General features: G+C 40.0%; 2 protein-coding genes across 6 annotated transcripts in view; one reads left to right on the plus strand and one right to left on the minus strand.

Annotated features, from left to right (window-relative positions):
• Positions 1-8,608, plus strand: part of tpra (translocated promoter region a, nuclear basket protein) — a 41,272-nt gene extending 32,664 nt beyond the window's left edge. For 2 of the 3 annotated variants that reach the window (XM_040143111.1, XM_040143112.1), the window contains exons 46-55: positions 5-206; positions 290-492; positions 2,744-2,815; positions 2,929-3,020; positions 3,694-3,806; positions 3,919-4,017; positions 4,217-4,358; positions 4,649-4,746; positions 7,810-7,926; positions 8,192-8,608. In XM_040143111.1, the coding sequence (XP_039999045.1) occupies positions 5-206; positions 290-492; positions 2,744-2,815; positions 2,929-3,020; positions 3,694-3,806; positions 3,919-4,017; positions 4,217-4,358; positions 4,649-4,746; positions 7,810-7,926; positions 8,192-8,247 (1,194 nt within the window). In that variant the 3' untranslated portion in view covers positions 8,248-8,608. The remainder of the gene's footprint in view (positions 1-4; positions 207-289; positions 493-2,743; positions 2,816-2,928; positions 3,021-3,693; positions 3,807-3,918; positions 4,018-4,216; positions 4,359-4,648; positions 4,747-7,809; positions 7,927-8,191) is intronic. The other variant, XM_040143113.1, reaches the window with a different exon arrangement.
• An 846-nt stretch (positions 8,609-9,454) lies between these two features.
• Positions 9,455-16,321, minus strand: prg4a (proteoglycan 4a). 3 transcript variants are annotated; one of them, XM_040143115.1, is made up of 15 exons: positions 16,292-16,321; positions 16,091-16,217; positions 15,411-15,527; positions 15,104-15,217; positions 14,857-14,916; positions 14,427-14,489; positions 14,103-14,186; positions 13,758-13,982; positions 13,398-13,496; positions 13,173-13,259; positions 12,678-12,817; positions 11,465-11,624; positions 11,093-11,191; positions 10,519-10,644; positions 9,455-9,890 (listed from the first exon to the last, which is right to left on the minus strand). In XM_040143115.1, the coding sequence occupies exons 2-15, from the start codon at positions 16,170-16,172 to the stop codon at positions 9,700-9,702; spliced, it is 1,647 nt and encodes a 548-aa protein (XP_039999049.1). In that variant the 5' UTR covers positions 16,173-16,217; positions 16,292-16,321; the 3' UTR covers positions 9,455-9,699. The 3 variants fall into 3 exon arrangements, with proteins under 3 accessions (XP_039999049.1, XP_039999050.1, XP_039999048.1); XM_040143116.1 differs by lacking the exon at positions 16,292-16,321 and having other exon boundaries at positions 14,103-14,177; positions 16,091-16,256; XM_040143114.1 differs by lacking the exon at positions 16,292-16,321 and having other exon boundaries at positions 16,091-16,256.
• Between the last annotated feature and the right edge of the window lie 2,460 nt (positions 16,322-18,781).

Consider the following 18,781-nt stretch of genomic DNA (forward strand, 5'->3'; position numbering starts at 1 on the left):
TCAGTATAAGGAGGAAGAGGATGATGATGAAGATGAGGAAGATGCTGGTGACAGCGGAATGAGGGGAGGAGGGGAGAGTAATGAGAAGAGCATGGAGCCTGAAGATGAGGGAGAGGAGGATGATCCATCAGAAGCCACCAACACTGAAGAGATTGTGTGCGGAGCATCTTCAGACTCCCAGCGTCCCTCTGAGCCGCCACAGAGCAGTGAGTCCCACCTGTAGTTTATGGACTGATTAAATAGTTCTTCATTTTGAAATAAGCTAATGTGAGTCACTAATTTCTTCCAGGTGAAGGCAGCAGTAGCGCCACATCAGAGTCTGACCCCACCAGAGACCCTTTACACCTCCCACCAACCTCCTCCTCCTCTGCACCTTCGCCCTCCTCCTCCCTCACACCCCGCTTGCCCCACCCCCGTAGGCCCACACACTCTCTCCCACCAAGGCTCTATATCCAACCTCCAGCTCCAGAGCTGGGACCCCCACATACACAGGTACGCACATACACACACACACACACACACACACACACACACACACACACACACACACACACACACACACACACACACACTGCTTGATCTAAATAAACAAACAAAATTTAATTTCTCTGTGCCAAAGATGCTATAGCTTAATCAGAAAGGATATAACCAGGATTTTCTCCAAACATCCAAATCACAGACTATTAGCCTGAATTAGGAATTTAAAGTCAGCCCAGGAACAATGTTGTTTGGCTGCACCTCAACAGTGGAGCCAACCCTATAAACTTGAATGCCGCTGACTGACTAACTGACTGATAAAGTTACACCATTGGTCAGTCAGACAAGTGTTGGAGTTTCCCCATTGGCCGTTGCTCTTTAAAAATTAATTGGCACAAACAGTTTCTATTGCGTCATCAGGGGCATTTACTGGCACCGTTTGCAACTTAGCACCTTTGTCGCAAGATTTACTGACTTTTCAGACCCCTTACTTCACAAAAGCACCCAGCGACAAATCTAGTGACTTTCTGGACAATTGAGAGTCGCCAATATTGCCCCATGAGCGTGAGGTCGGGCTTTACCTCTGCGTCTTATTCAACTGACATCACAGCAGCTGACACAGACGTGAATGAGCTTCTAACTTTTTCTTTGAATGATCATTTTACAAGAAAATATAGCAAAATCAAAGCACAGCCGTTGGAGATTTTAGAAGTGCAGAGCAGCAGCTTGGAAATGGCTTGGTCACTGCTGGTTAACATTTAGTCTTAATGGGCTTTATTTCAATCTCTATTTCATACTTGACAACACACACAGAAAAACATGTAAATGAGAACAGCTTTATAGGGAATTTAGCTGTATAAAAATACTGTATTTGTGAACACAGAGAGTAGGAGAGAAGCAAACAGATAAAGGACCAACCATTTACTAGGTTTTGACCTAGTCTTGTTTAAAGAACGGTGCATTTAAGTTTAACATTTTAGCCATAGATTATGTTTTTACCTAAAGTAGAGGAAAGCTTAAACCAAATAATTCTGAATGTTACAATAAGAGTTGAGCAAAAAGATAAGGGGGGAAAAAACATGTTAAAAAAAGAGGCACTTTAGTACAGAACCCCGGAGACAACACAGAAAACAAAACACCTCCAGTTCAAAACCTTGTGTTCTTAATTTAATATCATTTTTGGAAACACCCACTTTCAGGCTCTGTCTGACAAACTCTCATTCCAAAACAAAATATATTTTTCTCCTTTCTAATTCATTATAACAGTTTTCAGTTTTTGCTGCTTAAATTCAGTGTTTCTCAATATTTGCAGTAGCAGCATTATTGTGAACATAGATGAGTTTGAATATACTAAACACAATGTCTTTAATTGTTAAAATAAATAACCACAAAATACAGCAGCAGATAGTAAGAGTTAAAATACATTTAAATGTATCATGACAACGCCTGGGACCCGCAGAGTTTGGATTTTTACTTGTGATTGAATGAAAATTTCCCGACACATTTGATTGAGATTAGGGCTCATCCTGACGACAACTGTTTCATTCCAAATGATTTGAGTGGATAAACTTGGAATCTGTGTGTTACAGCTTATCTGTCTGAGGTTTAAAGCAGTCCGGAATGCCACTTACTATAAGATCAAGACCGATTCTGTCGCCATAACGGAATAATTAATAATCATAAGGAATTAGTTCCCACCCCTGTGACATGTGCATGGAAATGCCTATTCTTCACTAACGTGGGCATAATTGGTAAATTTTATAAATCTAGACTATGAAATCGTTGCGCTAAACTCAACATAGAAGGAAGGTGTTTTATGAATTTCGAGAGGTTGGTGTGTGCTACTTTGCCAACTAAAGCCACACAAATTATGGCTTTTACACACTCCGTTTATAGACTGATCACATGGCTGGAGTGCAGGAAGAAAGTGTTTGTGGCTTCCTCTTATGTGGCACGGGAATTAGTTTAAGCGGCGACAGAGCGAGAGGCAGAAACTGAAAGTGGGTGTCTCAGGCCAAAAAACAATATTAAATCAAGATCTTGAATTAAGTAATTCTTGAGCAAGAATAATCAATTCGATAGCACAAGCACCCCCATGACGAGCTCCCTAAGTACCAAATAATTATTGTACAATAACATTTAAGTGAAAGAATGAGGGGGAAAAAAATATTTCAGTCTAGGTCATTGCTTTGAAAATGTCATGGAAAGTGATTGCTTGAATAAATTGTAGAATACTTGAAAGTGATGATATGTGTCTATTAATCAGAGACAGTCCTCTCAGCTGCGCAGACCATCAGTAGGACGTGGTCTTCAACTAACTCCTGGAATAGGCAGTACGGTAAGAGGTTAAGTGTACATTCAGGATTTGGATTACATTTGTTTTATGGTGTGAATCTTAATTTGTGTGCAAGGTGTACATTTAAACTGAGATGGTGTGTTTATGCGATGCAGCAACATTTCTTCGATGATGATGACAGGATGGTTCCTAGTACTCCAACGTTGGTGGTCCCACACCGCACTGATGGCTTTGCTGAGGCTATACAGTAAGATCAACAGACACACAGAGTGTGATGTTTGTCATACCACAGAAAATAATACATACATCCAGTAAATCTAACACAATATTTACAGTGAAAGGTCATCAGAAAATACTTCCAGAACCGAGACGAAACCATTTTTAATATCAGATATTTGAATTACTTATATTCCATTGTTTTTAATTAGCTGTTCAGACAGACTTTTTTTTCTGTTGTTGTTGTTTTTTTTTTTTTTAATGAAAATCGATACATTTCTGTTTTGGGGCGGGGGAATAAAAACAGAAAATAATGAGCCCAAGATATGAACATTTCAGGATTTTTGTTTTGAGCCTTCTTGCAAACGTATGTTTGTAAGCTGCACAATTGCAGAAAAAGCTTGTGCCTTTTCACCATTGTCATATACCATTGATACATTTACATGTATTTCCAGTCAGATATTTTAGATTTTTATACATATTTTACTTGGATGAGAGCATTAGTACCAATAAAAACCCAATGATACCATCCCTAGCCCTTAGATGTTTCAGCCTAACTGGTGTGGAAAGCATATCATTTACCCCCTTTATAAAAACAACTTTAACAAAGCCAACTTAGCTATGAAGGGTGTTGAGATTAATCCTGTATGGATGCTTCATCGGAGCCTCTAGTTACCTCCCCTGTCTATCTTTCATGTCCTCAGTTCTCCTCAGGTAGCAGGTCTGTCCACAAGGTTTAGATTTGGCCCTCCAGAAGACCTGCTACCTCAGACATCATCTTCACACTCTGACCTGGGACAGCTGGCGTCTCAAGGAGGTACCACACACATACACAGTAACACCTGATCTAATGTCAAACAGTTTGGTGTATATGAGAATCTCTTTTTTTAAAACTAATTCCTTTCTGTGAAACTACTGCTGTGTTGTAGGTTTGGGGATGTATGAATCTCCTCTTTTCCTGGCTGCACATGATGAAGACGGAGGAGGAAGGAGTGTCCCCACCACACCTTTACAAGTGGCCGCACCAGGTGAAAGACAAACACAGACACAAAGACACACACACACACACACACACACACACACACACACACACACACACACACACACACACACACACACACACACACATACACACACACACTTAAGCTCTCAACATTATTACAGTACTACAGTACCAGTTTAACTATAAATGCTGCATCATGTTCCCTGGCTCTTGGTCTCTGTCAGTGACAGTCTTCACTGAGTCTCTGCCCTCAGACAGTGGTGATAACATGGCCTCCCAGTCTGTTCCCATGGTAACTGCCTCCACCGGGATGGCTGCTGCTGCAGACGACGGAGATGAGGTCTTCGTGGAGCAGGAAGGAGAGGGGTGAGCAACATATGGCCAGTCAGGCCTGAGCTGTCATTCAGTAAATCAGAGTGACACCAGAGAATGTATTTCAAAAAAAAAATCTTTGGTTTTAATATCATAGAAGCAAAGATGTGACAAAGAGGTTTGAGTTCTAAAAGTAAATGACTTACATATCCCTTTTCCTAATGGACAGATGGACTACTGGTAAAACATTTTGTACCATTTGACTGAGTTCAGAATGTAAGGTTCCAGACAGTTATTATTGTTTAGAATGCAGCCTCATCTAATCTTGTGTGTGTTTTCTTCAGACCTGGTATTGAGTCTTCTTTGGAGAGTCAGACAGACGTGGAGTCAGCAGGACAGCAGAGTGATGATGCATCACTGCCATCTACTAGCCAAGACCCTGGTAATTTATTCTGTTTCCTGGCTGTAAATTTAAAATAAGTTTGATTTTCCATATGATCCTCAACCAGTCTTTTCTTGCTTGTGTACACAACTTCAGTGACTATAGTCACAGGACTGTAATGCCCTTTTCACATTCTAACATGTTATTTTTCATGTCAAAGTTTTCATCGACTTGAGGCCTGGAATGAAATAGAGCTGCAACTAATGACTGTGTTCATTATCAGTTAATCTGCTGGATAATTTCTCAGTGAATTGTTCACCTATGAGCAAGACTAGGTCAAAAGCTAGTATGGGGCAGGACCACCCTTTATCTGTTTGCTTCTCTGCTACTGTCTTTGCTCACATATACAGTAATTGACATGTTTTTCTGTTTCTGTTGTCAGACAATGGAACAAGTATGAAATAGTGACTGAAATGCGGCCCATTAAGACTCCATGTTGACCAGCGGTCACTTCCAAGACATTTCCAAGAACTGGCTGAAATCCTGATTTTTATAACGAAGTCGCCGTCTGACAAAATCCTCATACACATAAGTTAAACACAATGGCTGTTTTGTGATTTTGACTATATTTACTTGTAAAATGATCACTCAGAGAGAAAGTTAGAGGGACATTAATGTGTGTGTCAGCTGCTGTGCAGTCAATTGATGAGAAAGACGCATAGAGAGGTGTGCCTGTGGAGGGGAAGCCTGACCTCACACTTGCAGGGCAAAGCTGGTGCCCCTCTTCTATGGAAAGTGTTTAAGGTTTGTCCAGAAAGTCGCTAGATTTGTCGCTGGGCGCTTGTGTTAAGAAAACAACGGGTATAAGTTGGCAAAACTGCCCGTACACGTTCCCCTGATGATGCAATAGAACCTGTTTGCGTCAATTCATTTTGAAAGAGCAACAACCAATGGGGAAACTCCAACACTCAGCCAGCAGACCAATGGTGTAACGTTAGCAATCAGTCACACAGCATTCAGCTGACCAGTGGTGTAACTTTATCACTCACTCAGTCGGTCAGTCACAGACATTAGTGTTTATAGCTCTGGCCCCGTAATTGTGGTCCAGCCAAAAATTAGAATCACGATTTCCCCGAGCCCAAGGTGACGTATTAACATTGTTTGCATTATTGAACAACAGTCCAAAATGCAAAGCTATTCAGCTTGCTGTCATATTAACACAAACAAGTAGCAAATTATCATACTGAAGCCACCAAATGTTTATTTTGCTAGAAAAATAGTTGCTGACTTATCAAGTAATTGACTAATAGTTTCAGTTCTAAAAGGAAAAAATGAATTACTATTTTCACTTTGAGATAGATAGATAGACTCAGACATCCCTGCTTGACAATAAATAGAAAACAAACCAAAAAAAGACATGAATAAATTAAAGGGGAATTTGCATATGATCGTTAATAAAATACAATAAATTCATAAATATTACTGTAGAGATTTTAAGAGGCAATGATTCTTTCATATGCTTCAAACACACTCAATATTTTTTTAACAAGTAATTGAATTTTTTTTTTTTTTTTTTTAAATTCAATTCAAATTCAATTAAAAAAAAATAAAAATAAAAATTTGGGGGTCGATTTGGAAAATTTAGATCTATGTATATGGAACTTGCTTAATAATATAAGTAAAATACCATAGTAAGCACCAATGTCTATATTTCTGAATTGTATACTGTAACATATACAATATTTCTCCATGTCTTTCCAAAACTTAAGGGAGGATTGTAAAATAAATGTAGTAAAGATTCTTCCTCTTTCTTCCAAAAGGTGCAATTTTTATCAGTCAGTAAATATTCCAGTCATACTGTTACAGGGATATATTTTGTAAAGGATTTTTAAACTTTGTGTGTTATACAGAATTTAAATGGTGTGAGCTTTTCACCCCCATACAATACTTTCAGTTTGAGCATTCCAACAGGAACCTTGTTTTTATCAGAAATATGATCTCTTATCAATGTATTAGTACATTTAGGATCTGTAATATTAACTCCTTTTAACTGTTAAGATAGAAATATCAGTATTCATTGTTTGGAAGATATGTGCTTTTTGATTGACTGTATTAAATTCACTTAAATGGCATTACTCCCAGATGGAAAATCCCTGTAATTCATCTGAAAAGATTTAACTGACATAAATAGTTCATATTGCCAAATATTATTATGTTCATCAAATATATCAGAAACAAGCATCAAACCATTTTCTATCCAAACTTGCTTATACAAGTTTTTGTTTTCCATTATAATATAAGTATCAGTATCATGAATGTAACAAAGTTTCCAAGAGAGCTTGCTAGTAAAATTTTGACGATTTGAGAGGAAGTTTAGAAATACAAGAATTTCGGCTCATTAGAAAGTTTAGACCACCAACTGATCTAAAGATCTTGTACCACAAGGAGTCAGGGGCTTCGATGCATTTTTTTTTTTAAAAACCATGTTACCTCAAATGTAAGATTAAGATTAACACGATCTAATACTTCAAGACCACCTTTGGCCCAAGGGGAACATATGAAATCTCTTTTAAGATGATGAGGAGCGATTTTTTTCCCCATACCAGTTTCGTCTGAATTATTCATTTCTGACAAAAAGGGATAAAATCTGATAAACAGTCCTGGAAATTCCTTCAGCTTTTGACCTAAAACAGATAAATCTCCCTGAAGCCACATATTGAGAGTAGAACGGGTCTTGTTGAGTTTAGGTTGAGACTAGGTTTTGTCTGAGGGAAATATTACATCACTTTCTATGAATCAAATCTTTGTTCCATCCATAGCTAAAAACAGTGAAACCACAGTAAGTTGAACAGATAGAACAGAGACTTTGACAACAGCTAGGTACAAAACCTTTTAGGTACTTACAGCAAATCCTTCCATAAGTTGATGTCACAATTAATTTCAGCACCTTTCTGATTATGGTCAGAATCACCATCTGTCATATTAGTTTGTGGTTGAATCTCTATTTTGTTACTACAGCTGAGAATCTTTTGCCATGTTCTTATCTACAATATGACCTGCTTGTGTCCCCTCACTGAAAGTTTAATGTCCAGTCTCCTCTCTCATCTCTGGCTTTGCTCTTAGACACCAGCAGTGTTACTCAGCGGCGCACTGTGAACAGCCAACCTCTGATGAGCAACCCGCCAGGCAGAGGAGCCAGAGGAGGCAGGGGGGAGGCCAGGCTGTTACTCAGCCGCAGAGGTAACAAACTAAAACGGGCGTGGAGGACGGGAGCAAAGATTCCTTAGGCAGGGCTGGCTTTTAGCCTGCACTCGACGATCACTGATATGCACACTTACAGAATAGACTCCAGTCAGTCAGAGAGTATGATGAAGTTGTTTATTGAAGTGCAATAAGCAGAAAGCTCTGTTAGAAACATTATAGGAATAATATCAGGAATAGTGATGATGTGGGATTAAACTGATCATCTTGTTCATTTATTAAAAAGTCCTTTTCCTGTTTTCAGGAACTTTCTCTCGAGGAGGAAGGGGAGGGGCCATGGGCAGAGGGGGCATCGCCTGATGATGATGTCAGCTGCAGCAACTCAGTCATCTCATCCAATAAGGAGACGAAAAGACGTTTAAATCCCAGATAATTTTTTGCTGAATTTTGAGAGTTTCATTATATCAATAAATCTTCTGTCCAAACAAAATCAATAATCACACTGGTACAAGAGAGAGATGACAGCTTTGTATGCGTGTGGTCCTTTCTCTGATGTGTAAGGTCCAATTTTAGTGAAATCCAGTGAGTTTGTACTTGTTTTGTAATTTTTGTTTTACATGTATTCATGAGAGAAGCCCTGGTTTTGTAATGTTAGTTTCTTCATTTGTTCCATCAGGGCTGTAAAAACACTTGTTTTAATAATAAAGTTGCATAATGCCTAGCAGCAACACTGGTAAAAGTCATTAATCATAAAAAATACTACACATACTGTTATTTTAGCTTCTTGTATGCGAGGATTTGCTGCTTTTCTCAGCTTTATATTATCCTAAATTGATTTTCTCAGTTTTTAGACTTGGTCAGACAAATCTGAAGATGTCAACCTCGGGCTCTGGGAAATTCTGATGGAGATCTGTGGCTGTTTCACTGGCTAAACTACATTTACATTTCATAGACTAAATTAATCAAAAAAAAAATTTGACAGAGAAACCACTAATGAAAATAATCATCGATTACAGCCATGCAAATAATAATGAAAGGCACTTTTTCCCCAGAATTGGAAGTCTACACCTGGACAAACATAACCAATCATATTGAGCTTTATACATTTTCCATTACCACAAAATGAATGAATTCTACCCACTGTACAACAATGGGAAATGATACAAAACATTATGACCACTTATAGATGAAGCAGATAACATTATCTTCTAACAACGGCGCATGTCATGCTCCGGGATATTTAGATGTCAAGTGAACGGACAGTTCTCGTGGGCAGTGTGCTGGAGGTGGGAGGAATGAGCAGGCTTAAAGACCTGTGCCACTTTGACAAGGACCAGATCGGTGGGAGCATCTCCGAAACCACGAACCAGCGACAGACTGCTGGGGCATGTGCAGGAACCAGTCTGATCTGCTGCTGACGTCTTGGTGCCACAGGATAACACAGGGCACCTTCACAGGTCTTGTCGAGGCCATGGCTCGCTATATTTGGCGACAGGCGAAGTACCAACCGCTTATTAAGAAGGGCTGGTCATGGTTTTTTGGCTCAATAGTGTGTGTGTGTGTGTGTGTGTGTGTGTGTGTGTGTGTGTCTTTAACAGTTGATTTAAGGTTTGTAAAAGGGGGGAGGGTTAGACAGTTATGATTTGAGATGGCATTTTTTTATGAAAAATATGCTTTTGGGAATTACAAATGTATTAGAAAAAATAGTAAAAATACTACCTTTAATTCAGTGGTCATATTTACTAGCTAGAATTTGTTGTGCTGAATCAGAAAACACGAGAGCGTGGCAGTTATCGCCTCTTTAGGATGTTTCTAGGGACAGTGCAGCCAAACTCTGATGGAGAGGGCTGGGTAGGTAGGGTTAGCATTCTGGGCGGCCGGCTTGGCAGAGTCTGTTGCTATGGCAGCAGGACTAAGGATGGGTAGGGGTGCGAGGGCCGCAGATGAGTCAGGTCTGGCCAGCGCCGGTAGGTCCCCTAAAGTCCTGACACTGAAGAAGACAGCTGCAGAGAAGACAAGAGTACACGCTTTTAGCTGCTCTAACCACACCAATGACAAACAATGTGGTAGGTCAGCATGTGACTGGAAAATCCTCTGAGACACTAAAATGGGACAGTGAAAACCAGGTGAAGTACAATATACAGTACACTTGGGTCTGTTAAACTACAAACTACTCTGTAGTTGAAGGCAGCAGAAAAAAGTTGTTACGGCTAAAGTGTCTCCTAATCACACATCCAGCAGAGCAACATTAACACTAATTTGGAGCCCCGTTCATGTCGGCCTGATGAATCTAAGTCCAAATTTACTGCGGTGTAGCTCTGGTTTTGGTCTCTACAAACTCCTGAGAAAAATATCTGACTGTTGTCTAGCAGACTATCTGTCTGTCTGGTACTGGGCATGAAGTGTACAGTGGGTTTATCCGAGCTTTCACTCTGAAATATGCTGCTGTGGCTGCTGCTGCTGCAAATGATCTGTGGGTTCTTTCATCTAGCAAGCCCTCACATTTCATGTAGACATCTGAGCCCCTGATTATATGAAAATATTGATTAGTAGCTTATATACCATAAAGTCATCTGAAATTCGATGACATCCTAATGAGAAAGCACACATTGTATTCTGGGAGGTTCTTACGTCCAGAGAAGACATAGTGGTGGTATCTGTCACTCCTCTGGGGGCTGGGCATGGACAGAGCAGAGGTGACTGGGGTGGGGAAGTCCTTCAGAGACACTTTGATGTTGATCTCTCCACTTAGACGAGCTTCACGGTTTGAAAAGGGAAAAACAGTATCATAAGTGAGTTTCAAAAAATTTCAAAACAATCTGTGAAACAGTTAGTGGAGGGGACCAAGTTGTTTATTGGACAGGTCTGTTCTCAGTTTTGTCATTAATCGACGTCCTTATGCTGGACATTTTGCTGAAAAATTTCTCTCTGCCAGTTTTCCGTGGATTTAAACATTCTCCAATAGTGCAACATCTGGAGAATAATTATATGTTGCTGTGAAACCCACGGTCAGAAAAGAGAAGAAAAGTTCATATCACAGATGGTAGCAGTGTGATTAGCCTAGCACAGCACAAAGACTGGGAGAAGAGGGAAAACGGCTAGCCTACCTCTGCATAAAGATCAAGTGGATATCAAACATTTTCCCCAAAATGTCCACCTATTGTTCCAGTTATCAGTGGCCTTGGTACATACGTATGTTACTCACCATCCTGCGTAGTCAAGCGTTTCTTGAAGGGGCTCCTGGGTTTTGTGCTGCATGACGGAGTGCTGCCTGCTGGGAAGGTGAAGCTCTGCATGATGTCTCCTAGATGATGGACAAGGAGAGATGCATTAAGTTATGCTGAGCCTGCTGAGATGTCTTTGAGCAGTACAGTGAGTCCCTGAAAGTACTCCTTTATTTATTTATTTTATGTCTTTTACTAATCATATGCCAGCCCAAACTGTCCTGCCCTCAATCCTGACCCCTGACCTGCCAGAATATCTCTTTAGCTATGCAAAATGACATTTTTGTTATTTAGACCTTGTCCATTTCTTTTTTCTTTTTTTCTAAAAGTTTCGCTTTGATTGTCTTCCTCACCGTTCTTAAAGAAGTATACAGTCTCTGCTCTGCTCCTGGTGGCTGGTGCTGCCAATGCAGCACTGATGGGTCCTGTCAGACCTGGGAATTCAGCAGCCAGAGGCTTGGGAAAGCCTGGCTCCACAACCATGTTCCCATCCAAACGCCAGTACTGGTCTCCCTGGAGGATGTGGATGAGGAGGAGAGGTGTGAGGGATGGGTTGGGGAATTACAGTGACCTTTTTGTTGGCAAGTAAAAGGACATTCGAATATTCTGAGACCCTGGTTCGTATCAAGTTGTTTTGTCAGGCTGCTTTGGACAAAGAAGATGTCTACTCAATACACTCTGACCTCCATCATTATAGAAGATTTCAAAATGAGTAAAAAATTTGAGTCATGCAAACATGTGAACTGCAAATGCTACCATGAACGTTTGCCCTAACATTTTAGGCAACATTTACCCAATCTTTGTGAAATGAATTGATGAGACGGATGCAAAAACTGCATATTTTCTAGAAATGTTCAGTCTCCATCCAAGAAAAAAAACTCCTTTACTCAGATTTCAGATTTTAACTCTCCAACAGCTGATTCTGAAACAAATAACCTTTAATAACCTTTATTTTTCCTTCATGTCAGCAATGCTAGACTGGAGCCTTGTCACTTATAACTCTATATTTACAGCTGCTGGCAGCTATCGTTGTTGGTTATTACTATTTGTTGTGGTTGTAATAGTAGTGGTCGCATTTATAATCTATTATTAGTACTGTATGATAGTTATGATTGATTGTTGTTGCAGTTATAGTACAGGTAGTAACAAATAGTAGCAATAAGAGTGGCAGTAATGCAATAGTCAACGTAAGGCTGAAACAATTAGTCAGTTAATCAAACAACAGAAAATGAATTGACAATTTTTATAAGTGATTAATAATTTCAACAATAATAATTTTAATTTCAAGCAAAAATGCTGAAGATTCAGTAGTTCCAGCTTCTCGAGTGTGATAGTGATAGTGGACTGAATATCTTTTGGACTGTTGTTTGGAGAAAAAACTTTTCACTATTTCCTGACATTTTAAAGACCAAACAATTAATCAGTTAACTGCAAAAATGATCGTTAGTTGCAGCCCAAAGGCAAAGCAGTAGCTGTGGTATCACACATCCTCCACTTTAGACATTTAGCAGACTGGCCTACGACAGTATCAGCAGCAGTACTGATGGGTTAAAGTAATATTTGTACCTTAGTAATGTAGGTGTTTCTGTGGCAGTTGCAGCGTGTGAAGACAGTATCAATGGGAGCGGCAACACCCAGAGTGTCTGTGATGCTCTGTGGATGACCAGCTAAGCGACTGACAGGGTCTACTGACCAGAACAGCTCACCTGGAACGTTTATGCACACGCACGCACACACACGCACACACACACACACACACACACACACACACACACACACACACACACACACACACACACACACACACACACACACACACACACACACAAACACACAAACACACACACACACACAATGTTTACAGTTTGTACAGGGTACACAGACACAGAACACATTCTTAAATATGCGGTAACAATACAACACAACTTATCACATTACATTTATCCATCTGAGGGCAGCTTGCAGCGATAAACAACAGTATATGTTTTAGTATATATATAGATATGTTCTGTAGCCTAGAGAAATATAGGACTTAAGTACGGTGCATACACATATACGGACCTTTAAATATCAGGATGGTCCCATTGCTTAGAGCTGTCAGTCCATTGATGGGAGAATCACTGCATAAGTCGACATCAGCAAACAGTCCTACACACACACACACACACACACACACACACACACACACAAGCGCACGAAAGGCTGTTAGATTTTGTTACAAGCCCTGACTCTGCCGAGGGAAGTTCCAAACTGGAACACACAAATCCACAGGACCCCTTTTCCTACCTGCCCCTGGCCCCTCAGAGCCTGCGTCCACCACAAGGAGTTCCAAGGCTGTGGATACGTCCTGCAGGGTGCTGAGTCTGGTCCTTGAACCTGCCAGACCTGGAAACACAAGAAAAAGGTAACTTTTTTTGCATTTTCAATTCCATAATAAGGTTCTTTTTAAAAAAAAACTTATCTAGGATACAGTAAGCAATGAGTTGTCTTTCTTTTCAAACAAAACCTTCAAAACAGTTGCAAAAAATCAAATCAAATCGAATGTTAAAACAAATATTCATTACACAAATATTACAATTCAAAATTCAGCCCAATCAAATTAAACAAATGTTGTATTCAAAATGAAATAATGTCTGTTTAATTAACCTTGACTGGATCCATATGGAGCCACTCCCCCAGGTGAAAGCTCCAGGCTGCCTTTCACTTTACCACCAACGGCTTCAGGACCAGAGGGGCTCACAGGAGCCCTGCTGCCCTGAGACAGAACACTGTACCTGGGCAGAGCACTTATAGGCGCTATGGAGTCTGGAATTCCACCATTAGAGGAAGGGATGGACAATGGCGGCAGGCCAGCAGAGATGTTACTCAAACCTGCAGGAGGAAGGAGGGAATGAAAATATCTTCCATTCATGAGTACAGCAAGATGTTTTTTTTTAAATGTAATTAATCAAAACAGTATTATCTTTTGAGGAAAAAAAGAATGTTCCAAACCATAATGTAGTTGATTGGTTGGTAAAGCAGGAGTGGCAGGCCCAGAGGAGCTGGCAGTCGGTGGGTTCAGGAGTCCTAAATCCCCTTGAAACAAATTTTCATTCATTCAAAATATCAAAAAAAAAAAAAAAAACAGCTTGCAGTGAGCCCAGAGTAGTTGCTCACTTTGCCAAGTCAGTAATTTTTTGTTAACATGTTAGAAATAGCCCACATTTCTGGATACGGGGGTAGTAGTAAACGCTTTGTGAATGTTTTTATCCAACTTTGTGTTTTATGTAACATGTAATGACTGAAAAATAAATTCAGCCTTGGAACTACATCTACCTGTGTACTGTTCCTCGCTCTCACTGTTGGACTTGTTCTTGCTCCTCTCCAATTTTCGATTACCTGGGGAGGAGGAGAAAAACAATGAAATAAAGAGGAAGACTGCAATAGTGCACCTGTTATCCAACAGCAATATGGTATTCAAAAAGGAACACAAAAGTCTTGGACAGGCAAATAGACAGAACCGCATCATGCTCAAAAGCACATTGAAATTCTGAGTAGAAGCCTGTCCAAGCCTTTTGTGTTCCTTTTGCCACTTAGCACCGGCATTGGTAGGTTTGAAATGCCCATAAGGTGTAAAATTTTGGTTTGGTTACTGTATTCAGAGAAAAGTAGTAGATCTTGTATAGTGATCGCAAATCAAAGCTACAAAGGCAGTGAAAAGGAAGCCGTGCTGCTGGTTAGTTCGTTGTTGTCGATGGGATCTAACCTGAAACAGCGGCCTTCGGAGGCTGCGAGGTCCTGGGGTGTGAGACTGACACACTGGCATCTGTGGACAGAGAGACAAGGTGGAAAAAGGCACTAAAGGTTTATCTAGATGCTGACATTTTGTCCATTCAACAACCCCGCCTCTTAAAGCTTCACTGGATGCTGCAATATAGGCTTAGAGGTGTCGCTGATGTCACGGGGGGGGAACTGCGTGGGGCATTGTTATGGGTGCAGCAGTTGGCCCTTACCGCAGTGTTGCTGATAGTCACGGCAACAGGTTTTGTGGCGGATGCACTGAGGACCACACTCACACAGCCGACCACGTCTGAATGGCTCGCTGCAGCGACCCTGACAGGACTGAGCTGAGAACAGTATCAACAAAGCACATGTTGGTTTCAACGTGTCTGAAATTTAACAACTTTAAAAGGCAGTAAGTAGTTTTTGCTGGTTTCGGACTTCTGCCTCATAGTTTTGCCGCTGCCACGTCCTAATTCACACCGATGAATCAATAAAATGTACTGTGATCTGTCTCAGTTGACCTTAAGAGTGTCTTACCGTTGGTGCAAGTAGCCTCAAAGTCTCTGCAGCACTCATTATGTTGCAGGCAGCTAAAGTCACAGGTACATTTCTGGCCCCTGGTGAAAATCTCACCACAACGACCCAGACAGGTGCCTGGAGAGAGGCATACTTTCATTTCATTCATAAGTCATCGTGAGTGTGTTATACGGCATCATAACTTCATTGAACAAGTGTACAATATCAAACATTAGATGTTATCATATCTGCAGCAGACATTTTAAGGTGTAATATGTGTGTTACCACATAATACAAGGCAGACTACTTTTTCGACATTACAAGGTAATATATCTGCATTATGAGAAATCATATGGCAGCATAGATGCATTATCAGATATAATAAGATATCAAAGGTACATTATAAGGAATCAGATTTTGATTGCAAGGTGTTATAAGTGGAGTTTAAGACATGACAAGGTATCATGGCTATATTTTTAGACATGAGATACACAGCGTGATTATTAACTTTGGACAAACCATGAGTTCCCAGATGATACAACAGCTGCTGGGAATATAATTACACATTATAAAGCATACTAGATACAGGCACTAGAAAGGCAAAAAAGTGATTTAAAATACCAAATGTGAATAATTTTGGTACTAAAAAGCACAAAGTGTCATACATTTATAAGGGTAAATACATGTGTGCCAGTGCCTACCTGGTCCAGCATCAGCAGAGCTCCAAGCAAGGCCAAGCAGCAGAAGCCACAGTGATATTTTCATCATCATCCTCATCATCATTTTTATCCAAGACTCAGTGTGAACAGAATCGGATCCAAACAAAAACTGTAATATACAGAGGGAAAGTAAGAGAGATGCACTGGCACAGTGAGAGAAAGAGTGAAAGAATCAGTAGTTACCTTCTTAGTGTGTCACATCTATTTTTCTTCTCACAATCTGTGAGAACAGAACAGTCTGTTGGTCTTATATATGAGACAAAGGCCCTGACACAGGACACTTAATCAGCATTACGTACACAAACACACACTCACACTACACCCAGACACTAATTAAAAACGGCCAAGACATATTTAACCTTCCTACACTGGCAATAAATGAACTCCTACACACAGTAACCTCTGTCAAGTCCAGAAGGGAAAGTAAGTAATTGTTTTCACCTTGTGAGGCTGTGTGTGTGTTTGTGTATGTGTGTGTGTGTGTGTGTGTCTGTGTCTTGGGAAAATGTGGTCCTGGAGACACCTACTGTAGCGGGAACTACCACAGAAGCAAGTTTAAGTACTTTGGCAGGTGTTCATATGTCTGTCTGTATCTCTGGACAGATTTTGTCACCGCGATAATGTCACAACTGTACAAGATACAGTCACAAAACTTTACTGGTGTGTAGTTGAGATCAAAATGGAGGCTGTGGTTGAAGATGGGTGTGGTCCGACCAAGGGCGATAGAAGTAGGGAAGGGGCCATTGGCCCCCAAACCTTACACCCCAGGCCAACATTCGTTTTAACTTGCAGATCACTGTATTTCACCAGTTTCAATAATTCCCGTCCACTCTAAGACATGAGGTAAAACCAGAGTGATGGGATCACACCAGCTGCGACGCCTGTCAGTAATGAAGTATGGATTACTGATTAATCATGTAATGATGTAGTAATGACTCCTGAGTACTCATATAATGATGTAGTAATGACTACTGAGTACTCATGTAATAATGTAGTAATGACTACTGAGTACTCATGTAATGATGTAGTAATGATTACTGAGTACTCGTGTAATGATGTAGTAATGACTACTGAGTACTCATGTAATGATGTAGTAATGACTACTGAGTACTCATATAATGATGTAGTAATGACTACTGCAAACTCATGGGTCGGAATGTCAACATGTTGATGGTGTTGCGGCTGCTGTGACCTCTTATTTAATGTTTTTATTTTTGTATATTTTACATTTAGTGCACTACTCTTTTAAGTTATCATTATATAAACCCAACGCATTACTTAAGTATAATATTTAAGTGTTTTTTTTTTTTTTTACAATTGTGTGGTCACATATGACTCCTACTTCTTGCCCTTTGACAACATATCCCCTGCCAGCCAACTTGGTGCTTGAGCCAGCCAAAATTGATGTCATGTGGTTTCGACACTTTTGCAGTGGTGTTTCAGTTGTTCAGGTCAGTCCCTGGGTCATAAAAAGTGTCTACACATAGGTGACTTTCACAAGGCGAGGTTGAGGGAAAAGAGCCAACAAGAGGAAATAAATAAGAGGGGTCAGTCTGGTGAGATATTTACTTTAGTTTGATGTGGATAAACTGCTACATTTCGGATTTGTTTATCTTTTCTCAACATTAAGCCAAACAAAGATGAGGAAAGAAATTTAAGGAGACGCTGGCTAATGCAGAAAAAGATTTTACTTTCCCAGTCAAAGTGATTAATATTGTAAAATTCAAAAACAAACGATTTCAAAGAACATCTATTCTTAGTGAACACAGGAGTAAAATCAGACTGTAAACATGACACCAGAGCACTTCATACATACCAAACCAATCTCTAACAGGATGTGTTCAACTATCTTAAGGGACTGTAACATTGTTGGACTTCAATGTGTATCAGTATGTATCAATAAAATCTGACCCTGAAGCTCTCACAATATTTGACAAAATAATGTTAACTCGAGGGCGACTTCCTACCTTTTTCGAGGGCTTTCAACCACATTTCATGGTTTACATCAGCAGATGGAGTTTCCTCAGTTGTCATGGAGATAATTTAGTTCTCAGTTAACAGGTGGTCATATATGGAACTGGGATAAAAGTAAACTGAGACTCTATAATCATGTGACTAAAGTTCAGCCATCTTCAATACAACTGAGGAACATCCATCTGCTGATGAAGACCCCGAGTTGAAAGTCCTGGAAAAAAGATAGTAAGAGGACCTTGAGGTTATTTTGCAAAACTACTTTTCCAAAGGTCAAGAATGCACTATCATGCTCAACTTTGAAAGTATTGTTTATGAACTTACATGATTCTGAAGCACAATAAATTGAAGTAAAACGCAGTTACAATCTCTTTTGAACAGACATCCTGGGTGTGCACGCTTTTCGATTTCTTTAATTTATATTGTAGATCCTTTCCATGACACAATGAAGACACACATGAACAAGAGTGCCCACGAGACAGACACTATGAACAGCTGTTGACTATGCTGAGTTGTTTCATTTCCATTTGATGTTGCAGATTAAAGTCGAATTTACGGTTGAGTGTCAAATCATCATTTTACCTGTATTTCTCTCATTATTATTATTCATTATGCATTATCTCCCTACGCGCTGCAAAGTTAGATATGTATATAAGTTCCATAAATTCTACCATACGCTATGAGTTTTTAAAAGATGTCAGC

Source organism: Xiphias gladius, chromosome 14 (genome assembly GCF_016859285.1).
Source record: "Xiphias gladius isolate SHS-SW01 ecotype Sanya breed wild chromosome 14, ASM1685928v1, whole genome shotgun sequence".
Taxonomy (NCBI): Eukaryota; Metazoa; Chordata; class Actinopteri; order Istiophoriformes; family Xiphiidae; genus Xiphias; species Xiphias gladius.